The 20,362-nt window shown below is 43.3% G+C and overlaps 1 protein-coding gene across 1 annotated transcript in view; it reads left to right on the top strand.

Annotated features, from left to right (window-relative positions):
- The window catches only part of zfpm2a (zinc finger protein, FOG family member 2a), a 114,069-nt gene that overhangs the window by 52,125 nt on the left and 41,582 nt on the right, over positions 1 to 20,362 (top strand). The window contains exons 4-5 of the mRNA XM_041943194.1: positions 2,389 to 2,507; positions 19,137 to 19,248. Coding sequence (XP_041799128.1) covers positions 2,389 to 2,507; positions 19,137 to 19,248 — 231 coding nt within the window. The remainder of the gene's footprint in view (positions 1 to 2,388; positions 2,508 to 19,136; positions 19,249 to 20,362) is intronic.

Genomic DNA, 20,362 nt, shown 5'->3' on the forward strand with positions numbered 1-20,362 from the left:
GGATCGCTGAGGAGAGAACACAGGCGCTGGCTTTGTTAAATCTCCTAATAGCCCATTATGAGCTTTCCTCTTGGTTCAGCCCGTTTGCAGTTTGACAGGTTAAACGCTGTTTTTGTACAAAAATCTACTTCTGATGTGTTCTGGTAATACAATTGGGATTTTGGGGGCTTCTAAGAAATTGAATCATCAGTATGACATCAAGAGTTTTTGCAACCGTGATTAAAAAAATAAATAAAATGTCAGCGGCCCAGTTGATAACAGAACACATCTGTCAGTATATTTTTACAATGTGGCTAAACCTGTAAATGCTCATAGAGAACATACAGACAGCGCATGAAGGCAACTCATTATTCATCCATGGGTGTTTTTGTGGAGATCTTCCACTAGTATCTGCAACAGATGTGACAAGCCATCTGTGAGCCAAGGTCCTCAGGCAACATTTGGTGTGAGATGCACACAACTGGCAGCTAAACATGGTGGACCACAAACCGCACAAATTGAATCGTACCCCCCTTCCCCCCCTCCTTCTTGCACCTACACTACCCATTGCCCCATTTTTTTACTCCAAGCATCCCACCCAAAAAAAAAAGAAAGGAAGGCTACAGGAAAGGAATCAGAATCATTGGCCGGGGATGGCTCGAGCTGTTTGTCAAGCGGGGCTAAACAGGAACTTGCATCCAAGCGGTTAAAGGCCGTGGGTCTTATCTGAGGACAAACAGAATGCATCAAGCGGTGGCTGTTGCTCTCAGTGATGACGACCAGCTGTGCACCAATGTTTAATTATTTCTCTGTAATGAGCTTACCCACCTTCCACTGCAGCACCAGGAAGACAGCATGCAGCAGCAGGAACACAGGAGGGGAGGCAGAGAGGAAGAAAGAATGAGATAACGCTGTCCAGATTATCTCATTTTCAGGACGATCCCAAAACCGCGCACGTGTTTCCTCTAAAACATTATCTCCGTGTTTAGACCGTATTTGAGTCGCAGGCATTTTGTATCTACCTTTAACCACGATTTGGTCAAAACAAGTGAATTTTTATTATGGGTGACATTTATCTTTTTATTGTCACCGGAGTGACCACGGCTGATGAGTATATGATCAGCAAGGTGTCAGTTGTAGAGGGTAATAACACTCGCCTGATGTTTCAATCATGTTTATGCATGCAAAGGAGCACATAAGCACATATTTCCATACCAGCACAACAGGCGGACACAATAGCGTGCCACAGATACACGGCTGATATTTACACAGTAGAACGGGGCTGAATAGGTCATTATACCACATACGCGTCAGAAAGTTCAGTGATCGCTTCAGCCCATTCAGCATGAACCGAATGCCCCGAATACTTATTCGCCACGTGTGAACAAATAGGTTAAAAGACACAATGTTAACAACTCATGTAGAGTTTGTTTGAATAATAATACATTGTGATTATTTGCCCGGCTTGGTGATGTATGGATGGCAGATTGGTTTCCCGCTGAAGGGTCAGTCCGTCAGCTAGAGTGTCCCAGAACAATGACGATGTTCAGTGCCCGACCTGGATCTCCGACCTCCCAAAGATCGGTCCAACGATCGTACGGTCAAATATAAAGACAGCCTCGGATGGTTCAGTCCTGATAAAAATGTCCTTTGTTTGAGGTTGTGGAACCTCTCCTGTCCAGAAAGTTTACAGAATCAGATAGAACTTGCAGCTACAGATGTCTGAATCATCACACTTCCTCTATCAAGACTTCTTAGGTTGTCAAGGCAACCACTTGGAAATGTAATGCTAGGAGCTGCGCACATTCCCTTTACAGTGTGCACACACACACACACACACACACAGAGGGAGAGACATCCTCTTCAGTAAACTATGTCACAGCCTGCCATGGGGTTTATCATAACTATTTGATTAATCACCATCCCGAAAAAGTACACTGAATCTAAGAGATAAGATAGTGGGGGGTGTCGGGGAGGTGAGCACCGGTAGTTCTAACAGTGCTATCCAGTTTCACTGTTAATTAACTGGAGCTCTGCACAGCACTAACAAGGGCCCAGCCTTCCTGGAACAACAGAAATAGGCCTGCCACTAGCTGCTCTCGTCAGCCAGCGAGCCTGCTCTGTCTCACAGAGATTATCTCAACACAAGACACCTTTCAAGGAAGGTTAGTGCGCCATGTGTCTGAGGAACACCATCAGATGGATGCTTGCTTGATTTGCTTATCCATTTTGAGACTGCTTGGCTTTAACCTTCACCGCTCACTGCGGGGCTTTGAGGGAATAACGTGATCGCACTCGCAGGTTTGAGGGGAAAGGACAATGAATGAAATGTCACTGTGATTTGATGTGGAACTTGTGTGCTACACAGAGCACTATGGCTGACTGCTTCGGGTTCTGGTGTGTTTCTAGGAGAGCTGGATGCGTTCCTTAAAGACGGCGAGCGTCGGATCCACAGCCGGCAGCAGCTCCCTGTGGGGACAACATGGGGACCCTTTGAGGGGAAGATCGAGATGAGCACTGAGAGCACTGCACTGGTATGTCCGTGTTTTGATCAACTACTGTGTGATTTTGAATATAATATAACAGAAAATATAGCCGAATAGCCGATCACCTCTGGTCTTTAGCTTCAGCTCTCAGCTGGATAAGAGACCACAGCTAGAGGAGCTCATGTTGGGTTCATATGGCCTTAACAGCTGAAACGGGTGCTATGTCCTCCCCTCTCTTAATTCTAATTCAAAGCCTTGTGGTCCAATCTCACACAAGCTGTACCAAACTGAATAAAGGAAAGTGAAAAGAGCATTAGAAAAATCAGGATGTTACAAAATGAAGGCATGTATGGCAGTTTTAGTGCCTTTAAAAGGAAGCATTGTTTGAATCTTTGCAAGTTGCTAAAAACGAGACCAAGCTTGTAAATTTAAGCTGGGATCAAATGTGAAACCAAGAAATATCATGGATTTGACCTGATCAGAAATATGCTGCAGGCCAATGAGAGTGTCTGTGTTGACATTGAGTTTTTGAAATCGGCTTGTCCGGTATCAAGTATCAGCCAACATACCAAAGTCAGTGGTCTTAATTGAAAGGTATACAATCAGCCATACTTTAATTGCTGAAACAAGCTTTTAATAATTAAGTGGTCAAACTGTCCATTGGTGGGTTCCACGTGATTTCTAAAAATACAAAGCAAGTCACTTTATTTAAAGCATGTCTTATTAAAAAGTGTTTGTTGTTTGGACTAAAGGATCATTAAAATCTGCAGTGATATCGCTTTGTTTGGTCAAACTTTGCCTTCAGCGGCCACGGAAACATGATTACCAGAAAGTCCTACATCTAAAGACCGTATTAATGACAATTCCCATGACATTCAAACCTATTGAGGTGACTCTTCCGGGATCCAACTGGCCCCCAATAAAAGCCTTTGAAGTGCGTCCATTTTAACCATTTAATCTGCATATTTTATGACAAAACACTTTAATTGGTGGATTTTGAGCTCAGTCCAGGCTCCAACTGAATGAAGTCAAAATCCATTATTTTTGATGTTAGCCTGCACACAGCAGCTTTATATCTCTTGTTTCAAAGATCCCAGCAGAGGCTCGTGTTGACCTGCTGCTCTGGTGGAGTGACAAGTCCTCCACGGGTTTGATACTCCACTCTGCGTTTGGATTAATTAAGAAATTCCCATTAAAATTGTAACCATGCTCACATTCAGCCTGTTAAGAAACATAAGGAAAAGTCCATGAGGATTTTTTGGCCCTCCCCCCGTTTTCCCAGATTCCTTAAACGCACAACTTTATTAAATCATTTTCGGAGCAGTTTTGACTGTTTTCTAAGCTCCCCTCATGGTTTTGAAGTCATCAGTGGCTTTAAATAACTCAGGCCGTATTATAGCCATGAAATATGGCTTCTCTCAGGGTAAAGCCAGTTATCCTTGGGCGGAAAAGTGATTTGACAGAGAAACACCTCAAGTTGCCTTCCAAAGTAACACACTCCATATATTTCTCCTGCTATCTCTGCATGAATTTCCCTGAAAGGCATCCAAATCCAACCTTCGACTGTCCCTCAAATGACCCTCAGACTCTCTAAGTGATGTCATATAAAGCGTCTCTTTGAATTGCTCGTTGCTTTGGTGCTTTTAGTAGATACAAACTTCACAAATTCATCACACTGCCTGCCCGAACTAGATGCATAAACTGATTGTTGCTCTTGGCAAGAGTGATAAGTTCTTAACTAACTGCCCTCTGAGGAATTCATCGCTGCTTTCCAGATCCTCTTTAGGTTTTCTCTTTTTTTTCTTCAGCGAGCAGGTGCTGGTCATCACCTGTAATAGGCTGTGGAGGGGTTACAGAATATGCCAAACCTCCCTCGCAATTAAAAGCAGTGGAAGAAGCTTTGGCATATTGCCTTTAAGGATCTCGTGTGTGTCTATTCTCCTGGGGGCCCTTTCAATGCTTTGCTGCTTGCCCCCCTCGCCTGCTAAGTTTCATCTCTCAAATAAGGTACTGGCTGTTAGCAGCTTCTCACTATCTCTCATTAAAGGCTAGGTCAACCCAACTGGCATGTTTTGTTTTATTGAGCCTCCTTTTAGGGTTCAGTGTAACTTTTTACTTTGTTTCGGAGACGCAGAATAAACCAGAAACTCTCGTTTTTGCACACCACTAGGGAATCATCTCATTTACAGTAGCATAGTCTTATTTCTTTCTCCCTCTCTTTTTTTTTAATCAGACTTCTAGTTATTGAGCTGTTGCCTAGTTAAACATGCAGCCGTTTGCAACATCCTTAGTGCGGTGTTGCATTTATCTCTGTTGTTTCAGTGGGAGGCGAGGGAGCTGTGCAAGTCTACAAACGCAGACACATCAAGACAGGGACAAACCCTGACGCCTCACCTGGAGAGCGAAAGAGGGAAAAGTTGAAATAACAAATGTGAGTGTGAGGAAGGAAAGGAGAAGAAGAGAAAAGCCTGGCCGGTTTTGATGCATGTCAGGGCGGCCGGTGCTGCGGAGCCGGGTCAGAAGGTGGTAGAAAGCGTTTGAGGTAGAAATAAAGGCTCATTGCTTCATGGGTCTCTACCTCAGCTAGGAGGCACTCTCAGTCATTCTTATGAAGTGTGACCTCCACAGACTATTAAATCTCCCTTTACCCTCTTAGATTTTTTGAAACCACGGAGGTGAGTGAATTACCCGAAGGCAGCCAGGTATATGGCAGGAGTGACACCTCTCTCATGCTTGAAACACATGACCCGCTGGTGAGATATTGATATGCCCTCTCTGAAATCAAACATATATTATCCCATCATCCAAACACGTCATTTAAGATATGAGTTTTTAGAGGTCAAGCTATTTTTGTCGAGCCGCCACGTACGGTGCATAGCTCCGTTTCTCAATCCTTGGCAAGGCGCCCAGAGAGGGACTAAAGTGTAATGACTCCTTAAAGTGGCTTACAGTAAATAATGAAAATACAGTGAATTAAGCCGAATTTGCATTAAACCGGACAGGAGCAGCACTTTGGTGCATGTCGAGTCATTTAGGAGGCGAGTATGTGAGGTCCGGCTGGTGTCTGGGGAGTAGTGCTGTGGATGGAGAGGTAGGGAGGGATAGGAGGAGGGGAGGTTTACTGGTCCCTAGAGGTAGCAAATGGGAGCGAAAGCTGGAGCTGGCCTAGCTATATGTGCTGTCGCATGGGAGCTGATGTGGGCTGGCTGCTGGTGGACGACAGGCCTCAGTAGCTGACCGCAGTGATGGATGATGCTGAGAAAGAACGGCGAGTGGAGCGTTACATGCGGCTGTCCAGGCAGGCCTGGAAAGAGAGGTGTAAAGCTTGAAAAAGAAAGAATAAAAAGAGAGAGAGAGAGAGCGGAGGGGGAGAGAGAGGAAGCAGGAAAAAACAGAGGGGAAAAAGCATGACAGGAAATCTGGGCATCTGCAGGACAGAGATAGGGTCACATCTCGACCGTTTATCAAAGAGGAAAGCAGATTTCACAGCTGATGGGTCGGCCGTGGCAGGTCTGTAGACCCCAGGGGCTCAGCTTGGCATGAGGGACTGGAGTTATAGTTATTGCTGTTGCAGACCTGTTAACACAATCACATTGCTCTGAATTGGACAGCTCATATGCCCGTCTGCACTGTGGTGTTTTTACACATTCTTTATCAGCAGTAGATCGCAAATAGACGGCATACAGGACTAGCTTCCACGTGAAATATTTTATACAAGTAGACGCAGCGAAGGTGGAGAACTGAGCCTAAATTGGAGAAACAGAACACTTTCAACTAGATTAAAAGACAGGACCAGAGTCTGAACTGATAGCTGAGTCACTGACCCAGAGCACTTTGTAGTAAGTGAGGCAAAGGCGAGGCAGATGAGGGAGGGGCTGAAAGCAAGCAACACACACTGAGGCAAAACAAAAAGAGAGAGAGAGCAAAATTTAGAGAGAATAAAACACCCGAGAGTTGCCGTTGAGCTGCCGCTGTCAGCCCGCTTTTTCTGCTCTGTTCCTCTTCCTCCTCATCTCCTCTCCTCTCTCCTCTCCGTCTGACTGATGGAGCTGCCAGAGCACCGTCTCATCCCTCACTTCTCTCACTGATCAATCAGACCATTAGACTCCAATTACAGCCGCAGCCACGGCGCAGGTGAGCAACGAGCACATTCAGCCGGCTGCCGACAACGCCTCCGCCCGGGTCCCTCGCACTCTCCAAATTAACGCAAATTAATAGTGACACTCAGACATAAATGTCTGCAATCGAGGGGCTAAATTAACAGTCTGGGTCGAAGCTATTGAGTAGCAGGTGTCTTTAAAAGCGGTAATTACCTATGCTGGACAGAACCGGGAGGAGAGGGTGGCCCACGGTTTGCCTGGAGTAAGAGGCCTGGCCCTGGTGAGCCTGGCTTCCATTGTAGGTGTTAATAATTGATTGGGAGGCAAGCTATTAATGAGCAGCAGATTTAGAGCTCTGTTGTAAATGTGTGTTGATGAGGGTGTTGCCGCCTCTTGTACAATGCCTTACCAATGCTAATTACTGGGGCTTAGTCAAGGTGCACTGTAATGAGTCTGGATTCAATAGAATTCTGGTCTTTATGTGTTTTGAGGGCCTTTTAGTGCAAATTACATGGTGATTGAAATGCATATGACTTGCTTAATTCCAGATTAAGATCTATCGGGCATTTTTTATCTTGTCCTCTATCTTAATATACTTGCTGTATATTAGTTAAATTTGCTATGAGCATAGGTTTATGATAAAATAAATCTACTAATGTAATCTCTTTAATACAAGGGTCCTGATACAAAGGAAATGATTTGGAAGGTTACAAGGACATAGTAAAAGTCAATAAGCACTACAGGCTAATTGAATATAATAACCAATTTAGTCTTGACACAATATTACAATATTACTTTTGAATCATAAATCATTCAAACCATAACAATGCTGTTATATTTTGCCAAGGCTATGTGGAATATTTAGTGAATCACTAAGTATAAGGAGGACAACCTCTGTAACATGTTTGTCTTATTCTCTCATTTTGAGTTGTTTAAGACACAAAATGAACCTTTCATTAATTCTTTTCTATTCTTAAGTCTCACACTGAAAGAGGGTCAAGAATTCATGCTTCTATTAAAATGTGCATGGGAAGCAGCTATTAAATGGCCGAGTGCCTGCGCATGTGCGCAGTGTGTCCGTGCATTTGAGTGTACGTGCACTTTGTGCCTTTCGGGTCATGCCGTAGCGTCTGTGCATGCGTGGGAGGGCATGTGCGAGCGCCTGGGCGTGCGCGTGCAGACTGTGTGCCGCTTTTAGCTGCGAACAGAGAGCTTTAGCTTGAAGACTACAGAAGAGCGAAAATGTCAAGATACTGTCCTAATTTTCACCTGGGACAGAGGGAGAGGCAGAGGCTGTCAACCGATGGAGTGTGATTATTGTGTAATTTAGTACAAGGGTAAGAATATGGGCCCGTGCAACCAAAAAATGCTCCAGAAATTATTCAGCCCATCACTCAAGCCATTTATCTCGCCCCTTTTGCCCACCCTCTCCCTCCAATATGTTTATTGTTAGCTACCCCTAAACTTTAACAAGTGGTGGCGGATTTTTCTGTTTCAGAAATTATATTTTTCTTCTTGTCATTGCTTCATTAATCAAGAGGAGGCATTCTGAAAAATGTTTTGTTTTGGAGGCTGCAATCTATTTTGTGTGTGTGTGTGTGTTGTAGTTAATCTGCGCCCGTGGCAGGTTTCCCCTCCGAAACGCAGCGCTAAGCAGCGGTATCGCAGGCCTATTGTTGTAGCCTCTGTCATAGCAAGGAGAGCCTGATGCAGGCCTGGGCTCGCCTGATAAGGAAAAGAGGATTCAACATGGCTGGAAAGGAGAATCAGTGGGACTTGAGAGTGGAGTACGGATGGGGCAGATGCACTCGCACACACACACACACACACGTACACGCACACACATACGTACAGACATACGGAGTGGTGCACACATGTTCTACACACATACAGTCACACATGAGCCGACACACACACAAATCATCACCATCATCACACTGGCACATGCCCAGGCAATTATTTACAGTAACATCCAATTACATATGCAAGAAGGCACCCCAGGATAGGACCTCTCTGTAGCATAGCTGCTAAATGACACACACACACACACACACACACACACACACACGTGCGCGTGCAGCCTGGTATATGCATGCACATGCACATAAACAAACAAGCCATTTAACTAACATAAAAGAAAAAATCACCAAACATTTTGATTTATGTTTGCATTTAAAGGTGGCCTCTGCTTTCAATCTGTAAGTCACACTGTCTTGGATATGGCTTGAAAACGCCAGACATTATCAGGACTAACAGGATTTGAATTTCTGTGTTGGACACACAAATAATTTTGGCACAAAGAATGTGGCTTCATCTAATGAAATAATGGGCCCAAATTTTAGGCGGAGAACCAATTTGTGATTGCATGCATCAATTATTTCTTGGGTTTAAACCAATATCAGGGCTGGGGTCTCTTCAGATGGGTAAAATGGTAATTATCTGGCCTGCTTTCCCCTGCTCTGTGTCATCCATATATTTATCGATGGCATTATCGATGGTTTTCGTGTTCTTACATTAAAACGGGGAAACATCCAAGCAAATTCTATTGAAGTAGCCTTTTAAAGCTGGGCTTTTTACTGCAAATCAACATGACATTGATGTCTGTGAGTCAGATGGAGAATGGATTGCAGGCTGTGGCAAAAACCCACAACCATTGTTTTGTTTTTTTTTTTACTGTTATTTACATTTATTTCCCAAGCCTGCACTTTCAAAGTTTCCATGAGCATGGCTGGAACTCATTGCCACCCACAGCTCCATGTATTAGCCGTGAAGCACTCAGTCAGTCAGCTAGTCGGAGCTATTATGGCCACAGCCGAGCTCCACTGTTTGAGAGATAATGCATGGTTGACTTGATCTACAAGTGAACCTGACATTTTGCTGTCCTTACATCACAACACAACTACCCAAACTGATATGGCAGGTCCCCTGATAAGCAGAGCAGGACTCACTGATTTGCTTTGTGCTCACTGTAATGGCTGCATGCTTTCCTCAAACGTGCCAAGGATACAGTGACTAGATCAAAACACAAATATACAATTCAGTGCATTGATGGATTAGAGTTCTTCTATGAATGTGTCATTTTCTTGTTATAATCACAGCAACTGGTACTGAAACTTAAACCATGGTTGGGGATGACGGTGTCAGTATTTCTTCAAAATTAACACCATACTTCTCATGAATCCTGTTGTTCATATCACGAGGATCAAAGCTTTCCTCTCTATCTCCTCAAAAAGGATAAACAAATTAAATATTGACAGTGTTTTTTATTCGGTGTTTCTCCCTCAATCATCTACCACTTTTGCTTTCATCAAATTAGAGTAAAAGCACCTTTATGCTAATACTTCCACTCCACCACATTTCAGAGGGAAGTGTTGTTCTTTTTACTCCACTACATTTATCAGACAGCCACAGTTACTGGTGGCTTTTCAGATAAAGATTATTAATAAAAAACAGATGACGAACTTTTAAAATACAGTGTAATTATTTGGATTTAACTACCCTGCTCCACCACCACCCTCTGCAGCAGTAAAAAGCTGATGCATGAGTATTAGCAACTTTATGATGTAATGTACAATTATACGACACTCAGAAGGACGTTTTTTGTGCAGAAAAAGTACTTTTTCTTTGATATTTTATCATATTTAGCCGCTATTATTATACTCTGGATATGAGATTTCACACTTAGCAGACATTGCTCATGTCTCTGTAATGACATGGCTCCATCCTCGCAGACACTGAAGATGTGGCCATTCTACTGTAATGTCTCCCTGCAGCAGTGTGTTCAGCCATCGCTCAGCAGCGGCAGAGCAGGACCGGTGATGGCTGGAAGCCCCAGCGAGGCTCCAGGTCCTGGGGGGGGGGCGCTCTTCGCGCCCGCAGGGCTCAAGGGTGAGCTGGGTGTCCCTGCCTCCCTTCCAACTCTCTGGGTGTCTGCTGTCAGTGGCCCATCAGGGAGCGACACAGCCTGGATAGCAAACTGTCACACTGAAGAGATGCAGTATCTGCATGCTTATGCTTTCTGTACGTCGTGAACATACAAAAAACAGCTTGACACGAACATTAGCATTCATGAACAACTGTTCCATTTGGGATAGCGTAGGCACTTAAACAAGTCACACGCTATCACTTCCACACTTATCTCAAGAGTTTTATGAATTTGAATGACTGCTTGCATGCTTGTAGCAGATTTGATGAGATGCTTCTTTAGCTGATACCGGCAAATAGCCGAAGCAAAGCTAGCTTTCAGTCTTTACAGAGTGTCAGTCTGACAGGCAACAACAGTCAAGCTCAGAACTCCCTGGCTTCACACGTATCGCCTCATTTTTTACAGCACGCAGTATGCCTTCCCAAATGAATGATTATCCAACACTTCAATACACAACAGACCTCTATTGCAGCAAAGGCGCAAGAGGAGGAGGAAGAAGAAGAAGAAGAAGAGGCAAAAAGAAAGAAAAGTGAAACAAAGTTGAGTGGTGCCAGCTGCTTTGCCATCTGTCACTGTCACGGCTGCACTCTTGATATGTTGAAACAACTTTCTTGAAAAGTGGTGAAGATAATCCTCGACTGTTTCCATTTGCTAGCCCCTGATAGCCCTCTTGGTATTCCAGCACAAAGTGACTTCAGAGCGGGTTTTCTGGTAGTGGTAGATGGCTGACTGATCTCTCTATTAGCTGTGATTGTGGAAGTATGAAGCTGCTGTGCTTATCATCTATTTTGAGCAAAGTTTTACAAGTTCTCCATGTTTTGCCACTGGTTAGAAAGTGAGAAATCGAGACTTTAAAACATCTCCAAAATCATATATTATTTACAGAGAAGAGCTTTCTACATAAGCATTGTCGCTCTTAGAAATTCAGCTCTTTTCCTCGTCTTTTTCCCTCTTGGTTACATTGGCGAGGGAAGTGGAGAAGCACAGAAGCTTCGCTCGCTTCACCTCCCTCAGAGAAAGAAGGATGGCCACCCTACAGGGAGGCAAGCCCCTGCTGGTAGACCTTGATAAGTCCTTGCTGTCCCCTGTCCTGGCCTTAGCCCTCTGATCCTCAGCCTAGTTGGCTCGGGGCCTACCAAAGACAAAGCCCTGTCAGAACGACTCTGGACGGATGAACAACCGAGCAGAAAAATTCAAGTCTTTTGACAAAAAAAAAAAAGGTTAGCATTGAAGATAAGAAAGCTGATAGGTGCTGGAGGAGATGAAGGTCTGGACAGTGTCCATTCGCTCCCTGGTGGTCCAGCAGCGCCTCATTAGATGGATGTGTATGAGGCTGTCAAAGCAGGAATATTATACCACGGGGTCGTCAGCAAACTAATTGGGTAACAAAGACCATTTCCAGCTCGGGAAACCCATCTTTTAACAGTCCGTGTGCTGAGACTCTGATAAGAGAGTTCACGTCTAATGCATTTAGTGAGGGGCAAGTTCACCATCTTTATCTTATTTACTTAACTTGGTGTAAATATTGTTGGTCTTTTACGGTGGATTTAGTGAGACCCCATTTCTCTGAAGTGCACCCAAGGATCAAATTATATTGAACACTGCAGGAATATGTAGATGATCAGGTGGTATGCAAATCTCAGATACGAGAACAAAGTTACATTTGCGATGCGTGTGTTTCTTCCCTTTGTGTTTTGTCTCAAACTATTTTAAATTTGCTTTGCTCTGCTCTGTGTTTATTGTAATTATTATTCTGTACTTTGTGAATCATCTGGATGTGGGATTGGCTGCACAGACTGAGAGAGTCTCCTGAAATATAAAATCACATACAGTACAGCAGATGCTATTCTAATGCATCATGAAATTTAGAACTCCACCAGAGAAGAGAGGGGAGTTCAAAAGAATATTAAAATCCAATACCTAAAGGGGGGCACAGAGGTTTATCTAAAGTCAGGGGCTTTATTCAAGCATCATGCCTACTATTTTATTGTTTGTCTTTATTTACTGCCTCTGACTGATCCTAGTTTGCCAAGTATGGTTATGAGAACAGGGATTTGTTGTGACCCTATTGACTGACTGACTCCTGAGTTCCCCTTCTTCCTCTTTGAAGAAATACCCCAATCCACATGTTTATTCCCGACAGAGAAAGAGTGAATCTGTCCAGAGAATATGCCACCTTGACCCCCAGGGGCCATGGTAATATCCATACAGGTGAACATTACTGGCTCCGGGTTCCCTATTATGTTCCCTCACACAGCTTCTCGCTGCTCGGGGAGTCAGCCCTAACTTACATGCAAAAGATCAAACAAGTCCTTCCCAATTGAATTCAAATGGGAAATTTCAAGTAATTCAAACAGTGAGTAGTGAAGCGACAGGGCTGTTCTGTCCTCTGACCAAAGCCAAACACAAGAAGTGCATGTGTGTACATGTGCACTCTACCTGCAAGACATGATTAAGTCCTGGAGCACATGCATTACAAATTCAGCTTTCTCTTGTTTACAACTTCAAATAGTTCTCAGGACATACGCATTATACATAGTTATGGCAGTACACATGCATTTACTCGTGATGTTGAATTAAATGTTCTCCATTACAAAGGAAGTTGGGGGCATTGTTGTATGATGCTGAAGGGCTGGGGAAGGAAGTGAAGATGATTCATGTAGAAGTTTTGACTGGATCAGTAGAGAGTGGTGTGGGTGATGTAATATTAGAGGAGAGAAAAGGGGAGATGAGAGGAGGGTAGGAGATAAGAGGAGGGAAGGAAAGGAAATTAAAAGACTGGAAAGGAAAGCAAGGAAAGGAAAGGAAAGGAAAGGAAAGGAAGAAGAATTCATAGGAAGTGTCAGAGAAAGAAAGAAGAGGAAATATATCAAAGGATGGGAAAGGAATAGCAGAAGAAATAAGAGGGAAGGAAAGGGGGCAGGGGTGGAGAAAGGGGTGCTTGTCTTCAGGGCAGGTACAGCTTACACTAAACTGTTTGGCTTTGGAGTTGGAGCACCTCAGTGTGCCTGAAGGTCTTGAAAAATGGAGTATGGATACCCCTCCCTCTGAATCTCTATTCTTCTCTCTTCTCCTCCCGGATTTAGTACGCAGCATTTTCAGTTTAAAAATGAACAAAAATAATGCAGCAAAATCAAAATCAAAATAATTTCTGGATGTGCTGCGAATAATTAATCGTTGCTCCTTAATCAAAATACTGTGCAGTCAATCACTAATCTGTCTTATTACCACTCTATTATGTTTTAACCAAGCGACTGAACATACAGTAATCATGCAATGCCACCCATAGTCAGTATAAATACAACCACTGTGAGCATTTCAATGGAGCGATATAAGTAATAGCTAATGCAGCACATGAACTTTGATGCTTACAGTCCAGTCAGCAGGATAAAAGGTGATTTAAATGAGAAAATATTTATTCCCCATAGCGCCGCCATGATAGCAGCAGCCAAATAAAGGCACATGCGCACAGTGATGGGTGTCCCTTTAAAGATTCCGGGAACAGCAGTGACTCTCTCAATTTAATCGATTTTAAAATGAAAAGTCAATTTAACAAAGTTGAAAAGAGAAAGATGGGCTAAGGGAAGAAAAAAGCATTCTCTTGCACTCAAGCAGTAAACTAACTGCCGCACAGAGCAGGCAGAGATTTCAGCTGAATTATCTCCCACCTCACATTTGCTCTTAGGCAAGCAGTTTAAAAGCCAAGCGATTGAGCCAGTGATCCAATTTGAAATGCAGAAATGATTAGAGCAGCTTGCCTCATTTCATATCGAAATTCTCTGATTTATGACAGGGCACCAGCCAAGATCTATCTCTAAAGGGAATTAGTGTGCAATTCCTGCATATTTCTGTTATTTAGTCTCCCAATAGCAGATGCTATAGCCTTAGAGAGAGAGAGGGAGAGAGGGGGGGAGAAAAGGGAATGAAAGCGGTATGGAGGTATCTTTTCATTTCAGCAGATGTAACCGTGGCCATTTAGAAGAGGAGAAAATGACACAAAAGCAGACTTGAGAAATGAAGGCATTTCCCACTTTATGTAGTATGTTGACCAAGAATCTTATTTCAGGGCGCAGTGAAAAATATGCAGCTCCCAACTAAGCATATACACAGCTTTTCCAGGCATGGATAGCAGTGGGAGAACACAGACTGTGAGGTTGGCTCCGGCCGTTTTATTCAACAAAAAAGACCCTTGCAACCCATCCATCCTTGAGGCTAAGAAAATATTAATACGCAGAGCGATAACGAGGGCTAGAGGAAAATCTCCCTTAATGAAATTTCCAGTTGACCACATGCAATTTGTTTCATCGCAGTGAACAACTAATTGCAAAGGACGTTATCAAGGTGTGAGTGTGCTGTCTGCTGTAAACTGACTGGTAAAACAGGTACAAATCCTTTATCCTCACTCCCATGTTAGAAACAGAGAACATATAAACTTGACATAACCCACACAGAAGCTTGTTTTTTGTTATATTCATACTGCGAGTATCGCCCAAAAAGAACACGGTACTTTGAAATTATTTGCGACATGTTGCTAGGATGCTAACGCAGAGTCAAATGGAACGAAGGGGAGACAAAGTCGAATGTATTTATCAGTAATTCGAATAAAAAAATAAAAAAAACAACCTTCCAGTGCAGTTTTTACTGTTTGGAAAGGGAAATAACATGCCATATTCAAAAGATGTTTATACCATTATTTGACTTTAGCATTTCCACGGGTGTTTTTGTTTCAAAATGGCACTACTTCATTCCGAGTGGGTGTTGAAAGCGGGATGTATAAAGCCAATGAATGTCTTGAGATATTCAGACGCACTGGTTTTGATCTCTCAGTTGTCTAAATCCTGCAGCTGTGGGATCAAGACAGATACAGTGCCAGTCAGTGACCTTGGTGAAGGGAGGGAGGGGAAAAAAATGCAATGAGGAAAATAATCATTCCCACCAAGGTTTGTATCGATTTCACCTGCCCTGACCATGAAGCGGGTTAAGAGTAGCCAGTGGTGGTGAAATGGTCAGCGGTGATATCATTAGCTTGTTGTTTACACAGGGAGGCAGGGAGTTAGAAGAAGGCTGAGTGTCACAAGCCACTTTCTTCTTCACCTCCTTCAGCTGATCAGAGGATCATGGTATCAAGGAGGGATTAGTAGCGACTTGGGATTTGTGTGATTGGTTAATTTATTGCGGTGATGGCAGGTCTTTCATCTATGGCAACATTTAATCAGCGCAGCCACAGAGGCTATTACAGGTTAGCTCCTTTCTGGAGTCAGTCCGGCTGTGCCATCAGCTCTATCACAATTCCCCTGAAATTTCCAAATTATCTGGAACAGGCTTTAGCTTCTCAGTAATAAAAATTAGAACAGATTCCTGATAGAAGCTTTTGCTCACACAGGGCCAATTATAAATAGTACAGCCCTGCCTTGGAAGAGGGAAAGGGAAGGGGGGGGAAAAATCCAACTCTGAGAGATGTGCACAGAACTTATCGTTCAGCCCCTGCTCCGCTCTGATCCAAATCCGTGTGGCTGAAAATTTATATTAGATTTTATCACAGAGGCCTAAGTCTAGAAAAATCAATGAAGGTTATCTTTTATGTTGCAGCAACTTGTGGAAATATTGATTTTCATTTTATAGCGAATTTGGAGCATCAGTTTGTAATCACTTCCTCGCTGACTACACTGTTTTGGTCACTGTATCTCTTACACGAGGAACGGTAACAGAGCTCAGAGGGGGGAAAAAAAATACCGGGAGAGTATTGAAACCACTGGAGTGAAGGCAGAGGGTGGATAAACCATAACACACTACATAGACAGGAAGGCCAGAGGGGCTTTTACAGGCTCTGACAGGGATGATAGTCTGTAAAATGATATTTAACACCATGTCTCTATAAATGAAACAAATATTTACTTGTTTTTTTTAATAGATTTTTATTTGAATATCTATCAAAAATACCTGCAATAAGATATGATATTGAAAATAGGAATATATTCATTTTAAGCATTTTTAAAATTATAAAGATTGAATTAGAATAAGGGATTAATGACTATTAGCCACTTGTACACAATATATGCACATGCACCAATTCTTTGCAACTGACATATTTAACTATCCAACAGGGGTCAGCATATTTTACTAGCTCCCCCCACTATTTTGTTTTGGACCGGAAAGAGCTTCCATACATCACATCCCCTGGTTGTGTGATTGTAGAGGAGAAGAGGAGTTTGTTTCTGTAACGCCAATTCGTCATGTGCTCCCTCGCTCCAGGGAAATCAGGATTTTCTGCCTGTCAATCTGCATTTCTCCTGGCCTCGGCCACTTAGGCCAACTGATCTGGTTGTACAAATGTTTTCATTTGCATTTGCAGGCGCTCCTCCCCGCAGTGACGCCACTGTGTCTTAATCCTAAATATTGTGTGTGCAGTCGCTCGTCTGCATTTCTTTGTCTTCGCGGTGGCTGGTACATGCAGCAAGCTTGCAAAAGCACACAGGCCACTATTGTCACGATAGATGCATTATGTAAATCTGCAGCGAGAAGCTGTCTTGGGTTGTTGCTGCTCCGCTTCCAACAAAGAGAAAGCAAAAAAAAAAAAGTAGAAATTAACAATAAAGTCAAAATAATACAGAATACACATAGTCAGAAATATCAAAGTTTCTGTCTCAGCAATCACTAAAGGAACAACTGTGATTACTGCAATGATTTCTAACAAATTCCTCATGATTTAAAACGGGGGGGCAATGTCTAGTTAATGTGGTATTTTGTCCCTGTTGGCTACATTAAGAGCAGCTGGAATATCATGAATTCCCAGAGGCTCAGAGGGACGGCAGAGAGGCCTCACGCTGCTGAATAAGAGATGGCTCCAGTCTGGAGATCTAAGGAAGGGTTAATCTGATTCCCATTTCAGATAGTTGTCCTAGCAACAATCGGCCGGTCTGCTCCGCTCCTTTGACAGGGGTGTGAGATTTTCAGGTTAGCCAGATAGAAGACTTTATTGTGAGGCTAATTTGAAATGTGAAATCGAGGATGACTTAAATTACAGAGGTCCTCTCTGTCTCATCTGCTGCCAGGATGGGATAAGAAGATGCCAGGAGAAGGAATAAGAATATCAACAGACACAATTTACTGTGTGTTTGATCAGTTTGGCAGTGCAGTTTGCCAGTGTGCAGAGCTATATATATATATATATATACATATATATATATGACTTTTTATTTTGTACATGTATTTGTTTTCTTAATTTGCAGACATAATCCCAACAGATTGCTATCGTCGCTTGAGATGTATTTGCTATTTGTAAATAATGCTCCCTAAAAAATTCAGTGTGTCCTCCAGCCTCAGACTAGATAGAGTTCATGGAAAGAGAAATGGGCGAGTGGAGGAGGGGGGAGGAGGAGGAGAAGGAGGGGGCATGCAGGCACATTGCCGGAGCACAGTGCTCATCTCTTGTGCATATCTGTGCCAATTCAGACCTTTAACATGCTCAAGTGACATTTGCATTTATCCTTGAAGGTTGTTGCCTTTTGCGGGGGAGAAATAAGTGAAAAGCACGGCAGAGAACTAGTATTTTTCTGTTGCATTAGGCAGATGGACAGTGTCCTGTCGCCGCCTGCCTCAGATGGAAAAAGAAATGAAGTGTCGAGATTGCACCCCAACCCATTTTCTCTTACCTAAACTATTTCTGTAACATCCTAATGAAGGAGGGCCCCGAGGTTCAAAAGTAATGGCCTTGAAATACTGACATTTTGCCTTTGAGTAATAGGCTACTGTACCCAGCTGCCTGAGATGTTGCTACCACCCCCAACACACACTCAACACCTCCAACACACCATTTTGCAAGAAGCAAAAGAAAAAGAACACCAGAATAAAATAAAACCTAATAGAAAACCATATGGGGACATATGGAGCAAGCAAATCTAGTGACACAGCACCATGTGAATCCATTATGGTGGATGTTTGCTCTATCTCCCTCTTTTATTTTTTCTTTCCAAGAAATAAAACTCCACGTTTGACCTTTGACCAAGAAGAAAAATGACCTTACACATTCAGAATAATTTTTCCGGCATATTATAAAAACTCTAACCTCAATCGCCCTTTGAAATGGATACTGATTCTTTAAATTCTTCCCTGCTTGTTTCAGGAAATAGTGAGATCCTGGCGATAGCGAGGCACAATGTGCCCAAAGTTCACCGCTGAACACTCGCTTCCTTCTCTCTGAAAGTCACCAGCCTTCCTTTCTTCCTTTCTTCCTTTCTTTCTTTCTTTTTTCATAATTCCCAGACACCTTAGATGGTCTTCTTAATCTAAGAGATCTGATGCTGAATCACTGGGTTCAACCCTGGATCATTATTCCTCCTTTTTGATACAATGCAGGCTCTTACACCCATTTGTCACCACTCCAACCACTGTACTGCCTTTGTCTACGCGCCACCAGACACACACACACACACACACATACACACGCACACACACATTCTCAAATCTTCACAGCAACATACATAAAAAATGGATTGGGATGGACTTGAGTTGCATGCTGTATAGTTTCCGAAATTGTCTGTTTATGGCCATTCAGCGCAGCAGAGGAGCGTAACTCAGTGGTTATTAATGTTTCTTTAATCACCAAAATAAGCAAATGATTAGTGTTTGTTATCTGTCCCCGTCCAGAAGACGAAGAGCACGGTCCCGGTGGTGCTGAGCGCCGGCCCCAGGTGGCTGCTGGATGTGACTTGGCAGGGAGCGGAAGACAACAAAAACAACTGTGTGGTGTACAGCAAAGGTAAGCAAGCAGCGCCGGCATCCTGTTATCTCTCCGCAGAGCAACACACCACGCCACGGCGCCGCCGCAAAGACACTGACAATCCTCCATCCACTCCACTCCGGCATCCACCCCTGTCTGTCTCTCCGTCTGTCTCTCTGCCCTGCTTTTATTTTTTTTCTCCTCTTCTCCTTCTTTCCTGCTCTCCTTGCCTCTCAAAGTCGCACACAAATGACTGAATGTGCGCAGCTACAAGGACGCACAAAAAGACATACATGCACGCACGCACACACACACACACACACACACACGCACACATACACACACACACACACACACACACACCATATCTGTTTTACTCCAAAGAGTAATTTATATCACTAAAACTCTGATTAGGAACTGAGAAACATCACTTGACACACAAAGTTAATGGTCTTTAGATTTCACAAGGTAATTAATGCCCTCTTTTTTTCTCCTTTATACTAAGTGAATCCCTATCTCAGTGCAGATAGTGAGCAAAGCACAAGTGGAGATGGGTTTGCCATTTTGCTTCATTTGTTCTCTCGCTAATTCAGCGAAGCTTTGGCTGCACATCTTTAATAAATCGGACACGTTCATACAAGCCCCAGCAGAAATGGATTTATGTAAATACGTGGAAGGAAACACAACATATCTGTCAGAAAATCCATGTTGCTTATTCAGCTCCGACCCTAAAAGCACAAAATGACGCACTGTCATAAAGATAAACTCCTCAATCTGCTATTTGTGTCCGGCACGGCCTCATTAAAACAGCCCGACATGGATCTGCGGAGCGCCTGGTTTGTTGCAGATTGTATGAGAAGATGCTTAAACTGTATACAGCCCTGACACTCCAGTCTGTAGCTTCACTTCTCATGAAAGCACGAGGCTTCTGCAGCTATAATTGGGTCTTGACGGGTGTTAACCAGAGAGACACAGCGAAATAAATACGTAAATAAAGATGTGTTTTGGATTCCAAAGGGTGAAGGAAAGGGGCTCCATTTATCACTTTTCAAAAATGATTACCCCGTGACAATACCCCCAAAGCTGAAATGGAGCTTCTTCTCCCTCAAAGTGAATAAGTGGCAGGAGTGGGATTTGCAACCCGGATTTTCAG

Source organism: Chelmon rostratus, chromosome 8 (genome assembly GCF_017976325.1).
Source record: "Chelmon rostratus isolate fCheRos1 chromosome 8, fCheRos1.pri, whole genome shotgun sequence".
Taxonomy (NCBI): domain Eukaryota; kingdom Metazoa; phylum Chordata; class Actinopteri; order Chaetodontiformes; family Chaetodontidae; genus Chelmon; species Chelmon rostratus.